Raw genomic sequence first — 23,258 nt, forward strand, 5'->3', positions numbered from 1 at the left:
GGGCACGTACCTGGGTTGCAGATCCAATCCCATCCTAGTTGGGGCACGTGCTGGAGGCAACCAATCAGTGTGTCTCTCTCACATCGATATTTCTCTCTCTCCCCCCTCCTTCCCTCTCTCCCTTCCACTCTCTAAAAATCAATGGAAAAAATATCCTAGGGTGAGAGTTTTAAAAAAAGGCCCCTCAAAGGTGTCCATGTCTCAGTTCCCAGAGCCCATGAATATGTAATTCCCATGGCAAGTGGGACTTCGCAGATGTGACTCAGTGTCTTCAGATGGGAAGGTCACCACTCTGACCACATGGGCCTTGACAAGCAGAGAGCCTTGCCAGGCTGTGGTCAGAGCTGTGCCGAGCGGGAGGGTCAGAGCTCGGAGGTGGAGGAAGAGGGCGCCGGCCTAGGAAGGAAGGAGGCCTGAGGAGCTGGCAACGCAAGGAAACACAACCTCCGTTCTCCCAGAAAGGAACGCAGCCCCGGGAACAGTTTGTTAGCCCAGGGAGGCCCACGTCACACTTGTGACCTCCAGAATGGCAACAAATTGTGTGTTAAGCCGCTGAGTTTGTCTGATTTGTCCAGCAGCCGTGGAAAACCGAGAGGTCCGTTGGGACACAGAAGCCAAAGGAAGCCCAGAGGAGACAGGGCTCAGTCCCGCTCGCCCTCAGCCCTCGCAGAAGCATCATAGGAAGGCCCGGGCTAACAAGGTGGTCTGAGTGGGTTTGGGCTGCTGAGAGCCGCTTCCTGAGGGGCCAAGGACACGGCCGAGACAGCTCTGTGAGTCTCTACTAAGGGCACCAATTCCATCCACGAGGGCCCCATCCTCCTGATCTGATCACCTCCTAATGCCATCACCCTGGAGCCCAGGCTGCAGCATATTGCTTCTGAGGGGACACAGACGTTCTGTCTATAGTTAGGGCTCCAGTTCCTTCTTTTTTTCTTTTTTTAAAAATAATATATTTATTTATTAATATATTTGATTTTTTTACAGAGAGGAAGGGAGAGGGATAGAGTTAGAAACATCGATGAGAGAGAAACATCGATCAGCTGTCTCTTGCACACCTCCTACTGGGGATGTGCCCGCAACCAAGGTACGTGCCCTTGACCGGAATCGAACCTGGGACCTTTCAGTCCGCAGGCCGACGCTCTATCCACTGAGCCAAACCGGTTAGGGCTCCAGTTCCTTCTCATCCCTACAAGCCCAGCTGTCCCAGAGCGGTGTGCTGGCGGGACCGGGCCTGTGTGGGTCACCGTGCATCTCTGTGTGCCGACTGGCCCAAAGCCAAGCAAGGGAACTGTGGGATGAAGTCACTCAGGTGGTGTCATCACGAATGCCACCCTGGGGAGGCACCAGGAAAACGGATGCAGGTTCACCCCCACCCCGAGACTGCCTCCCACCCTTCTGGTTAGTCCCGGGCACAGCATGGCAGGAGCAGGAGGGACACGAGACGGCAGACTTTTTAAAATAACTGCATCCTTTAATGGCAGTAATACAATTATTGGATTAAGAGACCACAGGAGAAAGGGCAGGTGACGTTTCTGGAAGACAGATACAGAGTACAAAAAGGGGGTGGAATAGAGGCATGCGACGATCATTGTAAAAATACAGTACGTTATATACATATTTGCACCATCAACTTTCTGAAATAGTATTTACACTTTTGTTACAATCCTGGTTAGAGAACAATTTTTTTTAAAAGCTTGGCCTGATGGCAAATGAAAATTTTGGGTAAATTCATAGTCCCATGAGGTTCTTAGGCTGAATATCCAAGGAGGGCTCCAGCTTCTATTTCATCCACAAATTTGTTTTAAAAAATTATTTAATTCGCTTTTACAAAAGAAAATTCTCAGAGAAGGAAACCCCACAGCCACACTGTGTGTTATTTACTGTACAAACACCACGGCTGCAGCCCTCGCTCAAGGCCAACACTGGTGGCTGAAGAAACATCTCACTGAAAACAAAAAGACAAACCAAACCCACCCGATCACCGCGCACTGACCTGTGGGGCTGCCTCTCGGGCCTTCGCTTCTGGCCCCAAACTCAACTATTTTCTTCCCGGGGGAGGGGTGTGGTATCGCAGCCTGTTCACCTCCCACCCCAAGGTGCAGGGAGGGGGAGCCCTTGGCTGGGTCACCAGGTTTCCTCATTATTAGCAAGGGAGAGACAGGGACCTTAAGCGAGGGGGCTGAGGCGGGAGGCAGAAGCCGGCAAGGATGAACACAGGAGGGAGGGACCCCTGGCGGCACAGGCCTCGCCCACTTCCCCAGGCTGGGTCCATGGAAGCCGGGGCAGCTGTCTGCTCCCTTCCCGGCTCAGCTGGATCAGGAGCAGGACACAGGTCTCCGGTCCCACACCCTCTCCTGCAGGCGGGGCCCTGGTGCCCAGCAGCCCCCACCCCGCCATGGCTGCTCTCCAGCCCGCCCCCAGGCCCTTTTTAGGGGAGTGCCCAACCCCGCACCCTGACACACCTCTGAACCTGTGCACCTGTCGCTTAGAAGAAACCCGAACACACGGAGACCACAGGCCCCACAGATATGGCGCAGAGAGGGGCGAAGGGAGCGGAGACAGAAACACTGCCCAGAACCAGCCAGGACTCCTCCTCAGGGGCCTGGTGGGCGGCCATGCCACGGATCCTTGAGCTGTCCCCAGAGGCCAGGCCAGCACGGGCGCTCTGGCTTCTGAGGAGTAGGACAGCCCCTGGCACGAGGGGAGAAGGGCATGGCCGACAGGGCAGGAGAGGAGCTAATACTGACGGAAAACGCCATCTGCGGCCTGCCTCCCGGAAGCAGCTCGGGGACCTGCCCCACGCCAGCCCTGCCTCCAGCCTCTTGCCCTGGCGTCCTCTGTCCAGGCCTGAGGTGCGGGCTCAGGGTGCACTCTGGGCTGAGGCCGGCGAGGGACCAGGTGCGAATCCAGAGGCGATGAGGCGGGAACGGGTTGTTTCTTCCAGGGCAGCTCCCAGGCTCTTTTCCTTTCCTGGATAACTTTCACCCCCACTGGCCCCTAAGCGGGTCCTGCCTCGGTCCTGGCTACGTCTCGCCTCCTTATGCAACACGGTGAGCAGTGCTCAGGGCCTTCTCAACGCCTACTTTGTCCTGCAAGGAGGGGGGAGGAGGAGGGGCCAAGCTGTGTCCAGAAAACCTACTGGACCCCCAGTCTTCAAGGAGTCCCTGAAAATTGGGCTGGCCAGGCAGAGCACCAGCTGGTGACTTGCAAACTGTTCATGTGCACAAGTAAGTTTCCTTGGCGGGAGCCCGGAGCCCTGCAGCACTGCCCAGAACTGAAGATGGTTATATACAATTTATATGTTTAAAAAGGAAGGATTACTAAAAAAAAAAAAAAAAAGGCGGGGGGGGGGGCAAGAGCGAGAAAGAGCAAGAGAGCAAAAGAAAAAGAGGGAAAAAGTAAAGAAAGAATACCCAGACCCCCCTCCCCCCAAGTTCCCAACTCCGGATGCTGCACTTAAATATGGCCCTAGGAAGGGTGGGGTGTAGGGACAGCTCCACTCCGACTTAACACTACTGGCAAAAGGGGGAGGCAGTGGGGTCAAAGCCTTTAAAAACATCTTTCAGGGACCCCGCGTCCTGCTCGCCCTCTCGGGCGGGGCTGTTGCCAGCAAATGGGCTCCCGGAGCCCGTCTTAGGCGCCTGTTTCACGGTCCCAAAGAGGGTGGGCACTGGCAGGTTGTGCACACCGGGCTGGGGCGGAGCGCCCTCTGGTGGCGGGGTGCCCGTGGAGGTGGCGGGGGTTGCAGCAGCCTTGGGCCGGGGCCGGTTGTAACTGTTGTATCTGTCCGTGGCTGTGGTGGAGCCCCCGTCCGCACCGGACTTCCCCGATTCGGGCTGTTCCAGGGCAGACTTTCGGACGAACGGGGGCTCCTTGGCCTTGGCAGCCGAGCTCTTGCCATTGCCCTCGGGGCCCTTGGGCTGGGCGGCCCCGTCAGCAGCAGGCTCTGCAGCTTTACCTCCTGCATTGGGAGTCCTGGGGTCGTAGAGGCTGATGCCGCTCAGCACGCTGCTTTGCCCGCTCCCACTGCCCTGGCCCAGCCCACCAGCCGCCAGTACTCGGGGGTCATAGGGGGCGGTGGCTGGGGGAGAGGACTCCCCACTGGGGCTGGCAGCTGGAGAGGGTGCTTCAGCAGAGCCAGGCTTGGCAGCGCGGGAGGAGGCAGCAGAGTCTGCTGGTTTCTGCAGCCGAGGGTCAGTGGGAGCCTTCCGTACCCGGGGGTCGCTGGGCTTGTCGCTGGGGCCAGGGGCAGCGGAGGGGCCAGTGGCACTGACAGTCTTGAGGATTCGAGAGAGGAGCTCGAAGTCAGGCAGGTTGGAGCCGGATGAGCCGGGGTCCGTGGAGGTGCCTGAGCGCTGTCGGGGGTTGGAGGGGCCCACAGTGGAGGCCCGATGCAGCCTGGGGTCCAGGGCAGGCATGGACTGCAAGGCAGCGGGAACGGGGGGCACGACATCCTGCTTGGGGATAGGCAGGGGGATCAAATCCTCGGGGTTCCACAGCACGGTGCGGGCGAAGCTCGGCTTGCTCAGGGTCACATCCTTCTTGATGTGGCTGAACTGCTGCAGCTGCGACCGCGGGTCCCGCAGCGGGTGCCCGGGAAGGGGGTCCAGAGGAATGTTCACGGCCTTCTCCCGCAGGGCCCGCTCCCCTTCCTCCTCTTCTGCAGGGGGTGGCCCAGACCCCTTGGAGCCGCCGGGGCCTGCGGGGCTGGAATGAAGGCCGCCTTCGGGCTTCGGGGCAGGCAGGGAGCGAGCCAGCCGAGGGTCGGAGGGCCCCGTGTCGCCTGGGCCTGACCCGCTGGAAGCCTCGGCGTGGCGCGTGAGCCTGGGGTCCCGGCTGAGGCGGGGGTCAGCCAGCCGGCCTCCTGTGGGGTGTCCCTTCTGGAGGCGGGGATCCCCCAGCCCACTGCTGCTCAGCTCCCCGACAGAAGCCTGGGGTCGGTTGGATGTCTGCTGCCTCAGGGTCTTAAGGATGGAGGTGACGCTGCTCCCACCCTCGTCCTCGTCACTCGAGTACCAGTTTCCAGTGTCACCTGAGAAAGAGCAGAGGAGCAGGGAGGGAGTGAGTGGCCGCCACATCCGCCCTCTCGGACCCCCGGCAGCCCGCTGGGTGAACACCTCTGCTCCTACCTCTCAGAACCTCACCTCTCCTCTCCTAAGAACCCCATCCCCTGCCACAAACAGCCGGTGAGCTCAGGCCAGCGAAGTGCTGACCCTGGCAGGCCCCTGGCTGACATTTCTGGATCTTTTCTCGTGTGCCAGCACTGAGCTAAATGCTTTGTCTTGTTAACTCTCACAAACACCCGGGAAGTAGCGTTATTTGGCCCATCTGACAGATGAGAAAAGGGAGGCATGAACTGTGCCCTGAGATGGGGGCAGAGCCCAGATTGAGCTCAGGCTCCAAGCCTATGGTGCCGCCACCTCCTCACCCCCTGGGCAGGCTCAGGCCCCACTGACTCAGCTCCCACTCTGCCTGGGGCTCACAGACGCTTGCCCCCCGACCCCCAAGATTACCGCATCCCTGGGAAGGGCAGCCACAGGCCAAGAGGCGGGGCCAGGGGGGCAGACACGGAAACTAGCCCAAGTCCAACCTCCTAAGCAGATAAAACTGGAGCCACCAGAGGGCATTGCCCCCTCATCCCACGGTCCCCACTTGCTCCCGGGCTCCTGTCATGGCCACCTGTGACCTATGGCTTCAGGTTCTAAATACAATTTGTCCTCCCCATTTCACCCTGGGGATGCCACCAGCTCACTGCACAGCCCCATGTAACTTGGCAGCTGTGTGTGACTGATCATTTCTGGTTATGTCAACAACCAGCTCTCATCTGCTGGCTTCCTGAGAACAAGGGGAAAGGGGGGGAGGGGGTGAGCATCTTCCCACAGCCTCCTCTGTAAGGATGCAGGGGGTAAATCGAGTCAGCTACTGTCTCCTCTAGGGACCAGACCACCTCCCTCCTTGATGGGATCAGGGTCTCTCCCGACCCCCAAGACACAAAGGGCAGCCCTGACTTCCAATTTCCTGAGGGACGTGCAGCAGCCCCAGCCTGAGTTCCCAGCCCGAGGCATGGGTCCTCCCTGGCCAGAGGCTCCCTTTCAGTGTAAAGCCCGGTCTAGGTGTTCCCCATCTTTCCCCTGCACGGTGCCCGGGGCCTGGCCCTTAGGGAAAGCCCTGCCCCTGGGGAGGACACATGCCTTCCTCATTCTCCCGGTCCTGCTTGCTGCTCTCAGCCAGCCTCCTCGCTCTCTCTTCCTCCTCCTGCTGCTTCTGCTGGATCCTCAGGTACAGGGCCCTCTGGGCTGAGGGCAGGAAGTCGGGGACACCGGCGCCCGGCTTCGGCCGGCCTGCGGGCCCTCCCTCAGGGAAGCTGTCGGGCTCCAGAGGGTGCTCGGGGAAGAGGTGCTCCCCAGGCTCCCCCGGCAGCTCTTCGTAGTGCCCGTAGTCCTCTGTGGCAGGGAAGAACCGAGGGTTCGTGTCGGGAAGGCCTTGAGATGTCAACTCCAACCCACCCATGCCCTCACCTGCGCACCTCCCGATGGCGATGGCGATGGCGATGGGTGAGCATGTGCAGCCCGTCCCTGCCTACCATCCCAGGACGGTCCCCACAGAAGCCAACAGCGGGGAACGGAGAAGCCAACCTAGCATGCAGCCAGGGCGACAATGGGGTTCACAGTGAGGTTTCGTGACATGGCAAACGCTCATGACGAGACTACAGGACGGAGCGTCATACGAATGTTTGCAAAATGCAAAGAAAAGGCTCTAGAAAGCCAGGAAGCAGTCTCTTGGAAATGAGATTCCAGAGGCAGGGGCTAAGAGGTCTCTTCACTTTTCACTCCACGCGCTCTGACCGGTTTTCTTTATTTTAGGGTTTGTTTGTAATAATCAATAAAGAAGAACACTACCACACTGTGAGGTCAAAACATGAGCTTAACAACTGGCAATGAGGCTCGCAAAGAAAAGAAGGGAAATACACCAAAATGATGCTGAGTGGAGTAAGCCTGTCAGAGAAAGACAAATGTCACATGACCTCACTTATATGTGGAATCTAATGAACAAAATAAACTGACAAACAAAACAGGTCCAGAGACAGGAAGCATGGGACAGACTGACGGATCTCAGAAGGAAGGGGGAAGGGGGTTATAGAACAGATTAACCAAAGAACATATACACTAGATGCAGAGCCCATGGACACAGACAATAGTGGGGTGAAGGCCTTGGGGTGGGACAGGGGCTGGGTGGAGGGGGACAAAGGTGGGGGGGGGGAGTGGGGGACATCTAGAATACTCTCAACAATAAAAAATATATATGTATATAAAAAACAATATGATGCTAAGGCCACATGTCAACCCAGACGCTCCTGCTGCTTCCTCTTCCTGCTGCCTACACCCCATGAATGTTGATGAGCTGCTGCTGCATTTAAGGAGGGGACGCAGCATGGTGGGCTGGGGGACGATATACCTGGAGACTGTGTGTGTGTGTGTGTGTGTGTGTGACTCTCTCAGAGATGGAGAATGTCCAGTGAGCACTGCCCACAGAATGTTTTGCAATGAGGAGTGTGCCGTACACCCACCGCTGTCCTCATGGGGCTAGTGAGCAACTGAAGTGGGGCCAGTAAAAGCCAGTGAAACTGTAACTTAATTTTATATACAAAATAACTTCATGTATGTGCAGAAAGCGAAAGGTCACCTTGTTTTGGCCACTGAACTCTGTCACATGTGAACTTGATGGGCAAGCCTGATCTGTGCCACAGCCTGGTTCGGCACGGGGACACCTGGACACTCGGTGAGCAGTCCCAGTCCCCCGGCTCGGAACTTTTCATTAAGAGTGTCTTACTGCCTGGCCGGCGTGGGCCAGGTCAACAGATGAACCAGGAGGTCACGGTTCAGTTCCTGGTCAGGGCACATGCCTGGGTTTCGGGCTTGATCCCCAGAAGGGGGCGTGCAGGAGGCAGCCGAGCAATGATTGTCTCGCATCATTGATGTTTCTATCTCTCTCTCCCTCCTCCTTCCTCTCTGAAATCAATAAAAAAATGTTTTTTAAAAGATGGTTGTGCACTTGTGAATACAGTAAGGACTCACTTAACATTATCAATAGGTTCTATGACTTTAAGCGAAATACAACAAAACCAATTTTACCAGAGGCTAATCGATACAAACAAGAGCTAAGTTCCTAGGGCACCTCATCAATGCGCTAACGGAAGGATGTGGAACGCAATGTTACTGGAGGACCCGCTGTGCCGAGAAGCCACTGAGCAGCACGCTCTGTAAGACTCCCTGACGTGGGGATTCACGCCAGTTCCTCTCTGTGCTAACAGCTTGACAGACGTGCTTTCCTTCCACCCCAGACCTCTGGCCCTGCACAGTCCATAGCATGCTTACAGGTGGGAGGGCTGTGGACACATCACCCCTCAAGCAACCTGTTTTTCTCACTTGAGAACTTGTCACATCTTTCTAAAGCCCCTGCTCCTACCCCAAACACCTGCTCTCACCGCTTCGAACACCATGTAGACACCAATGACGCTCCCATGCCCTCCAGCCTGCCTGCCTCTGATCCGCCTCAACGTGTCCGAGGCGTGGCTGTCAAATGGGCATCTCATCCTTCATGTGGACAAAGCAGAAGTGCTGCCCCACCCACCTCAGCTCCCCAGCAGGGCTTCCCAGTCAGGGCGGCCTCAGCACCCACGGAGGCTGCCCCATGGCCAGCGCCCCACCCGCTCCTGTCCGCCTTGTAACGCATATATGAGGGGTCACGCTGGCCCACGGCATCATCTCCAAACTGAGAGGCCAAGCCCTGCTGCTCCCTGCTACCTCCCGGCTCGCCTCTGCCCAGGAGGGTTCCACGCCCGCCCTACCACCCGCTGCCCTCTCACTCCTCTGCTTGTACCGGTCACTCTTCCAATGAGGTCACCTCGCCAGGGCGACAGAGGCCCTGCTGCTGGGACTGCTCTCCCTTGTCCTCCTGTCCAAAGCACACGCGCTTTTGCTTTTCTCAAGCAAGCGGACTGGCTGGGGCCTCTGCCCTGGCTGTGCCTCCGCGTGGGCTGTGCGCCCCGTAGCTGCCGCCTCCCCTTCCCGCCCCAGCTCACTCCCCGTCACTCCTCAGAGAGCCTCTGCCCACTGACCTCACCGCGTCCAGACCCTCCTGGCCCACCTCCGACACCTCTCTCCCCCAGCACCGTTACTTCTAGCCATGATCAATGCTGAAACGAGCTTTTGTACTTATGTATACATTTCCTGCCTGTTTCCCTCCACTCCAATGAAGCTAAGGCCAGGACCGTGGCTGTCTCGCTGGCTCTGACCCCGGGACTGGAGCCGCTGCACAGGCCGGTGAGCACACCCATTCCTGCTGAAAGCCTCACACTACCTCCTCTGGCCACGTGGTTGTCGCTGCCGATATATGTTGTTATTTTAATAGGAAGGAAGGAGAGGAGGGGGAGGATGGTCAGACGTGGGGACAGAGCAAGCAGAACCACAAGGCTGACACGGGCAGTCCCAAGCCAAGAACCACCTGGAAGGAGGCTGCTCTGGGGAGGCCACTTCGGCCTCTCAGCCCAACATCCTTCCACACCTGCCCTCGATGTGCCCGTGCTCCTGCTTCCAGGAACACCAAGCAAAATGTCTAAGAGACTAAATCATAGTGATAATAACCATAACATTCCTTTCAGCCTCAACACGATAGTGACTGTCACGAAAAACATTCAACCACTCATGGGACAGAGATGGAGTTGGATTCATGCTTTCAAAGGCTGGGAGGAGAGAGATCGAATCTTCCTATGTTCCACTGTGTTAACCCAGCAACCCCACCGGGCCCACTCGCCCTGCCTACCTGCGTCCCCCATGAGTCCCGGCTCCATCTCCATGCCTTCCTGCTGCTGGTAAAAGTTTTCATAGAAGTTCTGGGCTGGTGGGATGGGGGGCATCATTCCAGAATGTGGGGAGTCTCCAGGGCCATAAGGCATCATTGGGGGGCCACCAGGTCCCATGGGTGGGCCAGGGTTCATGCCAGGGCCCATCGGCATGTCTGGGTGCATGTCCGGGTGCATGTCAGGGTGCATGTCCGGGTGCATGTCAGGGTGCATGTCCGGATGCATTGGGCCCCCCATCGGCCCTGGGGGTCCCATATTGGGCCCAGGGCCCATTGGCCCGGGGGGTCCTCCAGGTCCAGGGAACCTAGGAGAAGGAGGAAATAGTGCCGATGAGAGGGGCTGCAGAGCAGGGGTGGGGGGGGTCACACCCCTGAGGAGATGTGGAGGCCTCCACATGGTGAGCAGTGAATGGCTCTAGACCAGCGGTCGCGGACCACGGATGGTCCAGGTCAGAAAGGTTGGCGACCGCTGCTCTAGACCAGGCCTCCAATCGCTTTTGGAGGCAGCAAGCTGCCCTGACCAGGCTCCCAGTGACAGGTCCCGGCACTCACCTCACACCCAGCTTCTCAGCCAACTGTCCTGTGGGCCGTACCACGATCTCAAACAAGGAGGGGATCTTCTTGTTGTACATGTCCTGCTGCTGCTGCAGCTGCTGGGGGGACAGCGGCTCGTGCACTGGCATGGGCATCTGCGGGGGCCCGGGGGGCGGAGGAGGGGGCGGGGGTGGGGGAGGGGGTCCGCCCTGCATGGGCCTGCCATTTGGAGAGGTCGGGGCAGGGGGGCCAGGGGGCCGAGGCGGGGTGGGCAGGAGGCCCACCCCGGGGGGTGGTTTGGGCAGGGGGTTGATGCCCTGCTTCTTCAGTTCCTCAACTTCCTTCTCGTCCTCAGCGCCTGCTTCCGCGTCGTCAGCCAACATCTGCGGGTGCGAGGATAAAAGGGCGTGCCGTCAGGACAGACAGGAGTCGGGTGGCAGGGACCCCTCCAGGGTTGAGAACTAGATTTGCCGAGGAAAACTGAATCCCAGGGACCCTGAGGGAGCCTTACAGCATAAGGCCAATGACCACGAAGCCTCTTTGGCACATAAACCACCCCCTCACCCCTGCTGGTCCTCTCTGACCAGTGGGCAGGAGAGCCACTCCTGTCCTGCAGCAAAATACATAACACGTACGATTTCACCATTTTAAAGTGTACATTTCAGTGGCATTAAGTACCTTCATGAAGTTATCCATCCATCACCTGTCTAGTTCTAGAACTTTCTATCATCCAAAAGAAGCCCCTTACCCATAAGCAATCACTTCCCATTTCCCCTGCCCCTAGCCCAGTGGTCGGCAAACTCATTCGTCAACAGAGCCAAATATCAACAGTACAACGACTGAAATTTCTTTTGAGAACCAATTTTTTTAAACTTCTTCTAACGCCACTTCTTCAAAATAGACTCGCCCAGGCCGTGGTATTTTGTGGAAGAGCCACACTCAAGGGGCCAAAGAGCCGCATGTGGCTCGCGAGCCACAGTTTGTCGACCACTGCCCTAGCCCATGGCAGCCACTAATCTGCTTTCTGTCTCTAGAGATTTCCTGACTCTGGACACTTTACAGAAACGGAATCCTATAATCCGGGGTCTCTTGTGACTGGCTTCTTCCCCTCAGCACGACGTTTCCAGTTCCACGTGCAGCGTGAGTATGTATTACGGCTGGCTGATAGGCCACCATCCTATTGGATTTTAAAAGCCTCTCACTGCATTTGCCATCAAACTCCCATGGGGCCTGGTGGCAAGACTGGGTGCTGGGGAGGCAGCTTCATTTTCTTCCACGGTGCCCCCGACTCAACCCCAGCGCCCAGCCCCATGGCAGTCTGCTGACAGCCAAGCTCTGCCCTGCAGGCCGGCCTGGACCAGGCTCCTCCCAGGCATTTGTTTTCCTCTATTCCCAGCTGGCCCCAGGCCCCCATGGATGGTCTTATTAAAGGTCAACAGGGTGACTGTCCAGGTCCCTGCGTTCACTATGGAACATCATTAGCCCCCTTCCGAGCACTGCCCAAGCTCTGCAAGATCACGTTTTATTGTATTCCTGGCTCTACGCAGACTGTCAGCTCCATGAAGGCAGGGCTGTGCTACGCCCTGAGGGACCCAGCGCCCAGCAGAGGGCCTGTATGAAGTAGACACACTATTTCCAAGTCTGGATGTGAGAGAATGTCTCACCAGTCAGGGTCCTGTGCAGAGGACAGCAGGCCTGACTCTCTCCTCAGAAGGCCTTGCAGTGCTGGCCTTCGGCTGGTGTAAGGGAATCTGACGGAGAAGAGGGCTCCCTGCGCCTAACCCCCACAATGTGCTTCCTGCTGGACACCCCCTTCCTTCCGGGAGTCTGGAATTTGGGCACATGCCAGCAGAGGCTACATACATTACCAGCCCCCAATAAACCCTGGATACTGAGCCCCAATGTGCCTCCACCCAGGGACGGCGGGGGTGTAGGACCTCTTGGCAGGGGTCAGGCAGGTCTTGGCTTCTCTCTCCCCTTACGATCAACAACGGGATCTGGGCCCTTGGCTTCAAGGGGGATGGAAAACTGATCAGCGGAAACATTTGTCCCTTTAAGTCCTGCTACTCAAGGTGTGGCCTGTGTTTGTCCAGCAGCACAGGGACCTTCTGAATCAGAGCCACGTTTTAACAGGTGCCCGCGGCCCACCATTAGCCATGCTGGGGAGCGCCCAGGACCGTGGGGGCTGGGGCTGTCCGCTTCACTGCCCCCACGTTCTGCTCACTTCCCTTCCTCCTCCCAACGAGTTGGCCCCTTTCAGTTCCTCTACCGAGTGTGCAACCATTGCTCGTGTGGTGCCCCTGCCTGCCTCTCACTGAGGGCTGGCACAGTGTCAGCTCCCCTAGGCTCCTGAGTGTCAGCCTGCTCCTTGCACACTGATTCCGATGCCCGATCCTGCCCCCTCATCACTGTCTCCCCAGTGCCAAGGGCAGTGCCTGCAGCAACGAGGCGCTGCCACACATTTGGTGGATGATCAAGTAAACACATCCTGGGAGCCGTGGGGGAGGCAGTGCGCAGGTGTAACAGAGTTAAGGCTTTGAGTGGCCAACTTTGCTGTTTGGTGTTGCTCTCTGGTGGGTCTTGCCTGCCTGCACACCGCCTGCCTGCCCTGGCGCCGGGGCCCTGTGGTTACCGCCACTCTCTAGTCTGAGCCACAGGTACCATCTCCACCTGGTCGTACCTCATGCACAAGCTCCGCCTCCCCAGCCCAGCAAGGATCTGGGGTACTACCCCTGACTCCCACCTTTTATTTTTTTATTTTATTGATTTTTTACAGAGAGGAAGGGAGAGGGATAGTTAGAAACACTGATGAGAGAGAAACATCTATCAGCTGCCTCCTGCACACCCCCTACTGGGGATGTGCCCGCAACCAAGGTACATGCCCTTGACCGGAATTGAACCTGGGACCCTTCAGTCCGCAGGCCGACGCTCTATCCACTGAGCCACACCGGTCAGGGCCTCCCACCTTTTCTTATCCTCACTCCGAAGTCCTGGAGCCGCTGCCTGGCTCACCTGCTCATCTCACCCTGGGGCCTCACTGTCTCTGACCAGCACTCTGTCCAGCCTCCTGTCTAGTCTCCCCACATTCTCTGCACATGAACACAACAGCATTCAGTCTCAAAGATGGCCGTCCCCTGTACCGTCAGATCCTTTCAATGGCAACTCAATGTCCTCAGGTTAAAGACAAAATTGAACAAGGTTGCCCCTCACTAAACAGGAACAAACTTGACCACACCTCCATCATGAAGGTGCCATACTCCTTTCTGCCTCTCAAGGTCCCACCCAGAATGCCCCATTCATTCCCTCCTGGTCACGCCACCTAATGCCCGACCTTCCTTCTGGTCCCCTCCTGACACCAGCCTCCTGAGCAGCCTCCGCCTCCCCAGATTAGGTGTGCCCGTGGTGGACACGCTGCCTTTCTCGGTAGGTACCACTCAGCACAATGAACACTGGCCGACGTCCCCTTCTCCGACCAACCGCCTGCCCTGGGACGGAGGCTGTGGTGACCTTTCCCTGCCATTGCCAGCACCGAGCACAGTGCTCAGCACACAGGGGCACTCAATAAACTCACGGTTAACAGAACAGACTGAAGCTCTCACCGCAAGACAACCTCGGCACGGAGCACCGCTCCTAAGCGCTCGCCCTGTGGGCCTGCCTGCACGCGGCACTTCAGCTTCTCAGCCCGCCCTGCAGGTGGGGCTTCCGTCTCCCATCCTGCAGGGTAGGAATCGTGCCTCGCACGCAGCCCATTGGCCACTGGGGAACCCTCCTCCCCTGCCAGGACTTAGCCTCTCGCACCCCTTCTAGTTCAGGCCCCACAACATCCTGATAAGGACTCCTCTCGGGACACAGACCAGCCCGCTGCCGTACCCATTCACTGGATCCCACCCTGGGTCTCGGGTGCTGCCTCAAAAGCTGGAGCTGCCCTGCCCTGGTGGCTCAGTTGTTTGGAATATCGTCCCATATCCCAAAAGGTTTCGGGTTCGATTCCCAGTCAGGACACATACCTAGGTTGCAGGTTTGATCTCCAGTCAGGGCATATATGGGAGGCAACTGATCAATGTTTTGTTTTGTTTTCTCAACCTCTGGCTGTGGCGGGGCCTCTGTCAGTAAGGACAAGGGCTCCTGGGACCCTTTCAACGATGAAACCACCAGGGCCTTGCTGGACCCCACTCCCCCCTACCAGGACTGATTCAGAGCGATCCCAGGGGCTTCCACAAATCAAAGCATCCCCAGCAGAAAAGGACTGACACACCTGCAGACACACAAAGGCACGTGGGCCACGGTCTGTCAGGCCCAAGAAGTAAACTCACGTCTGCTGGTTAAGAAGGTTTGCCCCAAACTGGAAACAACCCAAATGTTCTTCAGTTGATGGCGGGATAAAAAACTGAAATCATCCATACAATGGAGCAGCGCTCAGCAACAATCCATAATGAACTACACCACTGTATTCTCCATGCCGTGGATGAACCTCACGTAGATTATGCCTAGAAGCTAGAGTCAAAAGGCTGTATGCACACATATTTAAAAGCTACATAGTGTAAATCTACTTGCATGACATTCTCGCAAAGTCAAACTATAGGGATGGAAAACAAACCAGTGGTTGCCAGGGGCTGGAGACTGGGGAGGCGCTGACTACAAAGGGGCAACAGAGGAGCTTTGAGTGATGGACTGAATTTCTTCCATCTAAGTTTCTGGGTGGCTGTATCTTTGTCAAAACTCATAAATATAAACTAAAATGAGAACAAGTAATAAAGCAAGTGGGGCAAAAAATATTGTTTAACAGATGAATCTGGCAGAGGGAATTCTTTGTGTTATTCTTGCCAACTGTTCCCACATAAGTCATTGCGAACCCCAAAGGCAGGCATGCTTCCAAACCTAGAGTGGACAGCTGGAAACCAGGGTCTGGACAGACAGAAGTGTCCCTGAGAAGCAGGAAAATAAAGCAGGACAATAGCAGACATTTCAGGATAAGGTGGCTAAGTCCCGGTCACGAGAGGCAGCACAGCTTGGACCCCAGGCCCAGCCCTGGTGGACCAGCTGCAGCTCCGTCTGGGCAGGAAGGAAATGGCTGACCCCATGCCTTCAGCGAGTCAGTCTAGGCCAGTGGTCGACAAACCGCGGCTCACGAGCCACATGCGGCTCTTTGGCCCCTTGAGTGTGGCTCTTCCACAAAATACCACGTGCGGGCGCGCACGTACAGTGCGACTGAAACTTCGTGGCCCGTGCGCAGAAGTCGGTTTTCGGCCTGGGCGAGTCTATTTTGAAGAAGTGGCGTTAGAACACTCAAGGGGCCAAAGAGCTGCATGTGGCTCGCGAGCCTCGGTTTGCCGACCACGGGTCTAGGCCCATCCCAAGGCATATTGCAAGTTTTATTTCCTGACCACACAAATTGGATTCTAGAATGGTTTTTCTAGGTTCTACACTCATTTTTAACCCACTGAGACTTAACCATATATAGGGGATGACATCAATGTTTTCAAAATATTTGTGGGCAGGAGCTCAAATGAGACACCTTATTTTCTTGGGTTTTTTACTAGGGTGTCTAGAGCTTTGCTGTCCAATATGGTGGTCACTGGCCTTGTGTTACTATTGAGTACTTGAAACGTGGCCATAAGTACCAGATTCTGAAGACTTAGTAGTCTCCCCAAAATCTTACTTTTTCCCATCACTTATTACTTGCCAAAATAATTAGTTTGAACATGGATACACTGAGCTAAGATGTGTTGTGAAAATTAAATTCATGTGTTTCTTTTTACTTTTTTAGTATGGCTACTAGAAAATTTAAAATTAAGTATGTGTAGTCTGACCCTGGTGGGTGTGGCTCTCTGGTTAGAGCGTCAGCCCTCGCACCAAAGGGTTGAGGGTTCAATTCTGGGTCAGGGTCACGTACCTGGGTTGTAGAGTTCGATCCTGGCCCTGATCGGGGCATGTGTGGGGGTCATGTCTCTCTCACATTAATGTTTCTTTGCCCTTCTCCCCTGCTGTCCCTCCCTCCCTTCTATTCTCTCTAAAAATCAATGGAAAAAATATCCTTGGGTAAGGATTAACAACAACAAAAATGTGTAGCCTGTGATTTACAGGACTGGCCAATTTATAGCCATTCTTGATATTTTTCTACTCACACCATATAAATTGTGCAATTATCAGTAAAACCTTCATATTAAAACTGCTGCAGAACTAGTAGGTAGATAATAAAGAAAAATTGAACATGTGGCTCTGACGTGTTTCCTATTGGACAGCACTGGTCTACAACACAAACTCTGAACCTCCAGCAGGGGGCAGTCCTCAGTCAGATATTGTTCCACTCTTCAAATGAGGAATGAAGTCACCATGACTTCCCACTACTTACCCTGTGAAAAACTCATAGACTCTAGATTCTAGATGACAAAACCCTAGTCCCAGGTTATGAGGCTCCACAAAGGGCCTGGCCAAATAAGACCTTTCTCCAATTTTCCCCACCCCTCTGCCAATGAAGAGCGGTGTTCTCTTGCTTTGCCTGTGCACGGCTTCCCCTCAACTCCTCAGGCAGTGCCAGCAGCCATTTAAACTGGGCAGTCATCCAAGGATGGCTGATAAACACGATCCTTTCCATTCTTAAACAAACAGCCAACTCCTCAAACCATCTGAGGACTAGAAGGCAGGAAAGCCTTCATTTAAAAGGCTACATTCTCTTGCTCATCCCTCGGATGGATTAGGAAACCAAGGACAGGACCTTGGGACTCCCCAAGTCCTAATGACTCCTCAGGGACAAGAAGATACTAGGATGAGTTTCAAATGTCACCTGACAACTCAAAAAGCCCTGACCCCTCACCCGAGGGAAGAACTCTCCAACAAGCACAAACCTCTCATTTCCCTGTGGTTTTTGTTTGTTTGTTTGTTTTTACTGCTTAATAGAATCTTTAAAAATTGTAAACAAACATTTGACATTTCCATAAAAATATAAGCCATCCCAAGTCTCCTCTCCTTTGTGTACCATGGACTCTCTCTAAAGGACAACTAAGAAATCACAAGATATGTTTGGAGACACCCCAGGCAACACTCCTTTCACGCAGCCACCCGTGAAAACTGCCCTGGCTGGAGAGAAGTGCATGCGTGACCTCCTCCCCTCTCTCTGTAGGCAAGAACACAGTCCCCATGTCTTCCTAGAAACGGCCCGGCTCCAGATCAATGGAACTGGAAATTATGGTCCTGCGCAGAGGCCAGCGGGCGGGCTGTAGAGCCAAGTCAATGGAAGACACAGGTCCTGGTTCCTGTCAGCGTGGTGGCCGACCCCCCAGACGTTACCTTATCCAAGAGCTCTCTTGTCTCCTCGGTCAGAGGGTCGTGGGAAAACATGCAGTCGTCACCATTGATACAGTTCCCAGTCGTGTGGTATAACTTACACGGAAAATCACGTTCACGGCAAATTAAGGCAAAGGCTTCATCTCATGGAACACACACATGCACACATTCCCCAGGGCAGAATCCAACCCCGTGTTTTGGAGATGAGGAAACTGGAGCCCAGAGAGGTGACGTGACTTTCTCAGGGTTGCACAGTGGGTTGGCGGCAGACCCAAGATGAGACCCCAGTTCTCAAGACTCGTGCTCCAGAGTGCTTCCCGCCCCACCACGCTGGCCTTGGGGCTGTGTCCTCAAATCCTCACTCAACAGAAATAGGGAAGTTCAATGATGTGCCCAAGGTTACAACGCCAGTTAGAAAGTCTCAGAAAGATAACAGGCAATGAATGGCATAGGCCAGTCCCAAGAGTATATGTAGAGAGAACATATTAACATGTGCCTCAGTTTACTCATCTGCAGAACGGGAACAGCAGGCCCGTCATAGGACAGATGTGAGGGTTAAATGAGATGCAGATGCACTGAAAGCTCGACCCTGCACTGGCAGGGTGAGGGAGCGCAGTGGAGGTCAGCTGCTACCACCACCAAGGAGAGTTCTGCCCCTGAATCAGAGCAGACGTGGGCGCCAAAGGATATCATGCATGTAGGGGCAGTTCTCGGCTTTGGCACAAAACCCGGTGATGTAAAACTTGCACAGTTCTCGCTTCTTTGGTAGCTCGATGTCATGGCTGAAGTTACAGTGGTCTCCCTGGAAGAGAAGCAATGGGAAGGTCAGGCGGAGGTGCGGGAAGCCCTTGCTGACTCCTCCTCCAAGAAAACGCTGCTGTCACCGCTGACGCAGAGGGACCCACAGAATGAAGCCCCCTTCCCTAGGGAGCAGGCAGGTTTCCCACCAACTTCATACTTCTGACCATGTGCGTGCTCCCCGGGGCCCTGCCTCCCTCTCCCACGGCCTCTTCCTCCGCCTCTATTCCTTGCCTTTCACTGCCTCCTTCCAACGCCTCTCTTGCCTTCCCTTCTTTCTCTTGTCTACTATTTTTCACTATTTACTGAATGACAACCAGTATCCAGTCCCATGCTTTCTCCTAACAGAACCCCAACTTTGTTTGAGGAAGAATGTGCCCAGCTAAAAATATTACATTTCCCAGCTTCTCTTAAAGTTCTGGCGACAGGTGTAGGCAAAAGTCCCTACGAGGACACTGCCTCAATTTTTAAAAAAATCCCACCACCTACTTTTCTTCCTCTAGCCCTTAGATGTGCTGCCTGGAGAACACCAGCCACTGTGCAACCACGAAGACCAAAGCCACATCTTAAGAACGGCAAAATATAGCCTGGGAAGGAGCGGGTCCCACAGCGTGCCACTGACACTGACAAGCCTTGTACTGTCTCCCACCGCTACACTGTCTGAGGGATGAGCATCTATGTGCGTCAGCTAGGGGAGTTGTGTTTTCATTATCTGCACTATGACACATCCAAAGAAAACAACACACCTAGTTAAACTAAACATAGAAACTGTTGTATACCTGTTTCAAAAGCCTTATTCTCAGGAATGGCTATTCATTTTTCTTTGTTTATATGTATTACGAGCTTCTAAAAATAATATGAATTGACTGTAATAAGGAATATTTTACACACACATGCACACTTATTGGAAATACACTTTTTTTCTAAGACATATACATAGGTGCAGTATTTCCTGGGTGCATGTTTCCCAATATCTGTCCACTGATGCTAAATGTGAATAAAAAGCTGGCTGACAGCCCTAGCCAGTTTCACTCAGTAGATAGAGTGTTGGCCTGCAGACTGAAGGGTCCTGGGTTCCATTCCAGCAATGCCCGGATTGTGGGCTTGATCCCCAGTAGGGGATGTGCAGGAGGCAGCCAATCAATGATTCTCTCTCATCATTGATGTTTCTATCTCTCTCTCCCTCTCCCTTCCTCTCTGAAACCAAATATATATATATATATATATATATATATATATATATATATATATATATATTTAAATATATTTTATTGATTTTTTTATAGAAAGGAAGGGAGAGGGATAGACAGTCAGAAACATCGATGGGAGAGAAACATCGATCAGCTGCCTCCTGCACACTCCCTACTGGAGATGTGCCCGCAACCAAGGTACATGCCCTTGACTGGAATTGAAGCTGGGACCCTTCAGTCCACAGGTCAATGCCCTGTCCACTGAGCCAAACTGATTAGGGCAATAAAAAGATATTTTAAAAATTAAAAGAAAATAAAAAAGCTGGCTGACTAAACTAACATTGGGTTACAGTTTCCTTCAGAATACTGTGGGCACTGGTCCATCTGTGGCATTCAATTCTGCTGTGAAGTTCAAGGCTGGCCTGATTCCTGCCCCTCCTTTTCTACGGATGTCTTCAAGTTCAGTAACTAACCAGAATATGTACATCTCTGCATTAGCATCAATCTTAATACAATATTTGAGGCTGTACGAATTTGTTGAAAACGTTGACCAAAAATATCCTCCCCAAACCCGAAAAACCCAGATGTCCTGTTGCTCCGGCCCCTCAGTCCCTCTGAGAAGAGAACCGAGACTTCCAGGCTCCAGAGGCACCTCTCAGTAGTCAGCCACTCCCACCAGCACGAGCCCGGCCCAGTGAGGTGGCCTCTAGAGCATGCCTAGGGGCCCTGGGTCCTCTGGGAGGTTGCTGCCCTGCTCAGGCACCCAGACCCTTTGACCCCTTACCCATGTGCACCGCCCCTCCACGAAGTATTTGCAGATGACTTTGCCTTTCTTGTCAGACTGTTGGTGGGGCTTGTCATGATCACGGCTCCGGTAGCTTCCACCGCCATCCTGTTAGGAACACAGAACACAGAGTGTGAAGGTAACTAACGGGGAATGAAAAGCGAGGGCAGTGAGGGCCCCGGTGGGTCAGGTGGAGACCATCTGAGTGAAGAAGAGTAACAGTTGTTGTCTAGCAGCCAGTTCCATCGGACACCGAGGCCATAGGAGTCTGAGCCCACAGTATGGAATGCTGCTTGGATAAGCAAAGCTCTGGCACTTGGAGCTGTTGGCAATGAAGACTCGAGCACACACACCTGTGCAGGAACACATCCCCCTCCTGAGGCAGAGGCACGCGCCTTCCTGTAAAACTCTCCAGGGATAACTGAGTGGGTCACCTAGAACCTTCCAAGTCTTAGAGACTTGTCAGGGGTGACTGCAGGTGCTACAAAGACGTGGTTTTAAAAGACAGAGGGTCTCTTACTCTGGCCAGTGATGCTCAATGGTTGGAGCATTGACCAGCACACCGAAAGGTCGGCAGTTTGATTCCCAGTCAAGGACATGTACCACGGTTGCAGGTTCAACCCCCAGGCCCTGGTTGGGGTGCGTGTGGGAGGCAACCAATCAATATGTCTCTCTCACATCGATGTTTCTCCCCCCACCTCTCTAAAAATCAACGGGGAAAAAATATCCTCGGGTGAGATTAACATTAAAAAAAAAACAACCACAACACAACAAAACACAAAAGAGAGGGTCTCGCCAGCAGCGCATCCCTATGAGAGAGGATTAGTGCTTATTGGCCCTATGGGGAACGGCTACTGGGAGCAGGAGGCCAGGGTCAGCCTTAGAGGACAACTCATTAAAGGGAACAAAAATCCAAGGAGGGGCCTTGGCTAAACACTTCAGATCAGAATGAAGAGTTGACTCACGCCCATGTCATCGTCATAGAAGTCATCATCATCATTCATTCCACCCTTGTTCATCCCTCCTCGGCTGCCACCTCGGCCTCGGCCACGGCCCATCCCTTTGCCACGGCCTCGGGAACCCCGGCCACGGCCTCGATTTAACCCTGCGGAAGAGAGAAATGGCGTCAGCCACTGCCTGTCCCCAGAACCCAACTCTAACAGCTGCCAGGAGCCCCACCAACTTCTGGGGCCCCTGCCCACCTCGTCCTCGGCTATCCTTGGACCGGCGGTACTGGTTTAGCTCCTTGGAATAGTCGTCATAATCCTCATCTCCCATTGGCTCCTCACTTTCTCCATACTGGAATTTCAGAAAGCAGAGAAAGGTGTCACATGGGGAACAATGAACACTGTCCCTAACTATACATTTTGCTCCCTTTGCCTTTTGGTTTTAAGGACAACTTCAGACTCAGAAGAGCAGGTGAGAAATCTGGGCCTCGGGCCTGTGTCCCCTCTCCTCACATGACCCAGCCTGAGCATGGGTAGTCTTAATCCTTTCTGTGCAGTCATCAGTCTTAAAACTCCCACCCCCTGGGCAAATCCATTAGGGCACCTCTGTATACAATGGACAGCTGTGCAGCTGGAACGAAGAATGCACAGAAAGGTCTCGGCAGGGACATGGCAGTGAGCGTGGCAGTTCTCTGTGAGAGAGGAGTGTGCCCGCGCGCAAGCACGCAGCGCAGTGAGTAAATAAGCCCCCGACTGCAAAGGCCTAAAATGTCTCCAGAGCCGCTCGGGAACCTTTCTCCAGGGACGGGAACTAAGTCGCTGGGAAATCAGTGGGAAGAAGATGTAATTTTCACAGCTCACCCCTTGGTATCTGTTCAGTTTGAATCATATGAAAGTTTTTTCAATTTCAAAATCATACATGAACATTTAAAACACATAAACCTGCCTGCCATCCGATGCTTGCTTTCCTCCTCAGTCTTACAGGCCACCCCCAACAGTACATGCAGCCCACCAGCCACTCCCCCATTCCCGGGCAGCAGAAAACCTTACATCCATCTCATCTTCATAAAAGTCATCTTCGTCTTCTGGGTGGTCTCCCATGGAGCCTCTGCCCCTGCCTCGGCCGCCCCGGCCCATGCCTCGGCCCCGAGACCCTCCGCGGCTTCCTCGGCCCCGATAGCCCCTGCCACGGCCTCGACTGCCTGCACGGTGATTCAGAAAGTGAACGCCTGAGCGGGAGTAGACCCCACCAACAAGAGAGATGTTAACCCATTGTTTGCCCCTGAGGTCAATCATTTCATCCTCCTCTCCTCCTCCAAGAAGCCTTCCCAGCTCCCCCAGGCAGACTAAAGGTCCCCTCGATGGGGTGCCTCAGCATTGTGGGCACACGGCTGCCACAGCACTCACTACACTGAAAGCTGCACTGGACGATAAGGTGGCCACCAGCCACACGTGGCTACTGAGCACCGGAGACGTGGTTGACCAAACCAGAGACGCTGTAAGTGTAAAGCACATCTGGATTGCAAAGACTCAGTGGGGAAAAAGGGGGGAATGTAAAATATCACATCTGCCTAGTTTGCAAACGTGCAGAAATAAGGTTTTGAATGTATAAGGTAAGTAAAATATATTGTTAAAATTCATTTCATCTGTTTGCTTTTTAACGGTGACTACTAGAAAACTAAGTCACATGATGGCTTGCATTCTGCTTCTACAGGACAGCACTAGTCTAGAATCTCTCCAAAGAGCAAGGCCTGTCCAGGGAGGTGTCCGTGAAAGACTGCTGAAAAAAAGAAGGGATAGACGGCCACTCAAACAACAAGCTGGGCCTTAGGCGGGGATATGAACCTCTGAGCTGGAAGG

The 23,258-nt window shown here is 54.4% G+C and overlaps 1 protein-coding gene across 12 annotated transcripts in view; it reads right to left on the reverse strand.

The window, feature by feature from the left end:
* Window positions 1-1,451: 1,451 nt before the first annotated feature.
* ZC3H4 (zinc finger CCCH-type containing 4) overlaps window positions 1,452-23,258 on the reverse strand; it is a 41,318-nt gene continuing 19,511 nt past the window's right edge. For 8 of the 12 annotated variants that reach the window (XM_079800385.1, XM_079800386.1, XM_079800388.1 and 5 more), the window contains 10 exons: window positions 22,449-22,627; window positions 21,654-21,750; window positions 21,417-21,556; window positions 20,452-20,559; window positions 18,370-18,481; window positions 17,683-17,792; window positions 10,414-10,778; window positions 9,823-10,166; window positions 6,192-6,443; window positions 1,452-5,032 (listed from right to left, as the gene is read on the reverse strand). In XM_079800385.1, the coding sequence (XP_079656511.1) occupies window positions 3,513-5,032; window positions 6,192-6,443; window positions 9,823-10,166; window positions 10,414-10,778; window positions 17,683-17,792; window positions 18,370-18,481; window positions 20,452-20,559; window positions 21,417-21,556; window positions 21,654-21,750; window positions 22,449-22,627 (3,227 nt within the window). In that variant the 3' untranslated portion in view covers window positions 1,452-3,512. The remainder of the gene's footprint in view (window positions 5,033-6,191; window positions 6,444-9,822; window positions 10,167-10,413; window positions 10,779-17,682; window positions 17,793-18,369; window positions 18,482-20,451; window positions 20,560-21,416; window positions 21,557-21,653; window positions 21,751-22,448; window positions 22,628-23,258) is intronic. The other 4 variants (XM_079800382.1, XM_079800381.1, XM_079800379.1 and 1 more) reach the window with 3 other exon arrangements.

The sequence above is a fragment of the Cnephaeus nilssonii genome (assembly GCF_951640355.1).
Source record: "Cnephaeus nilssonii genome assembly, chromosome: 20".
In the NCBI taxonomy this organism is placed as follows: Eukaryota; Metazoa; Chordata; class Mammalia; order Chiroptera; family Vespertilionidae; genus Cnephaeus; species Cnephaeus nilssonii.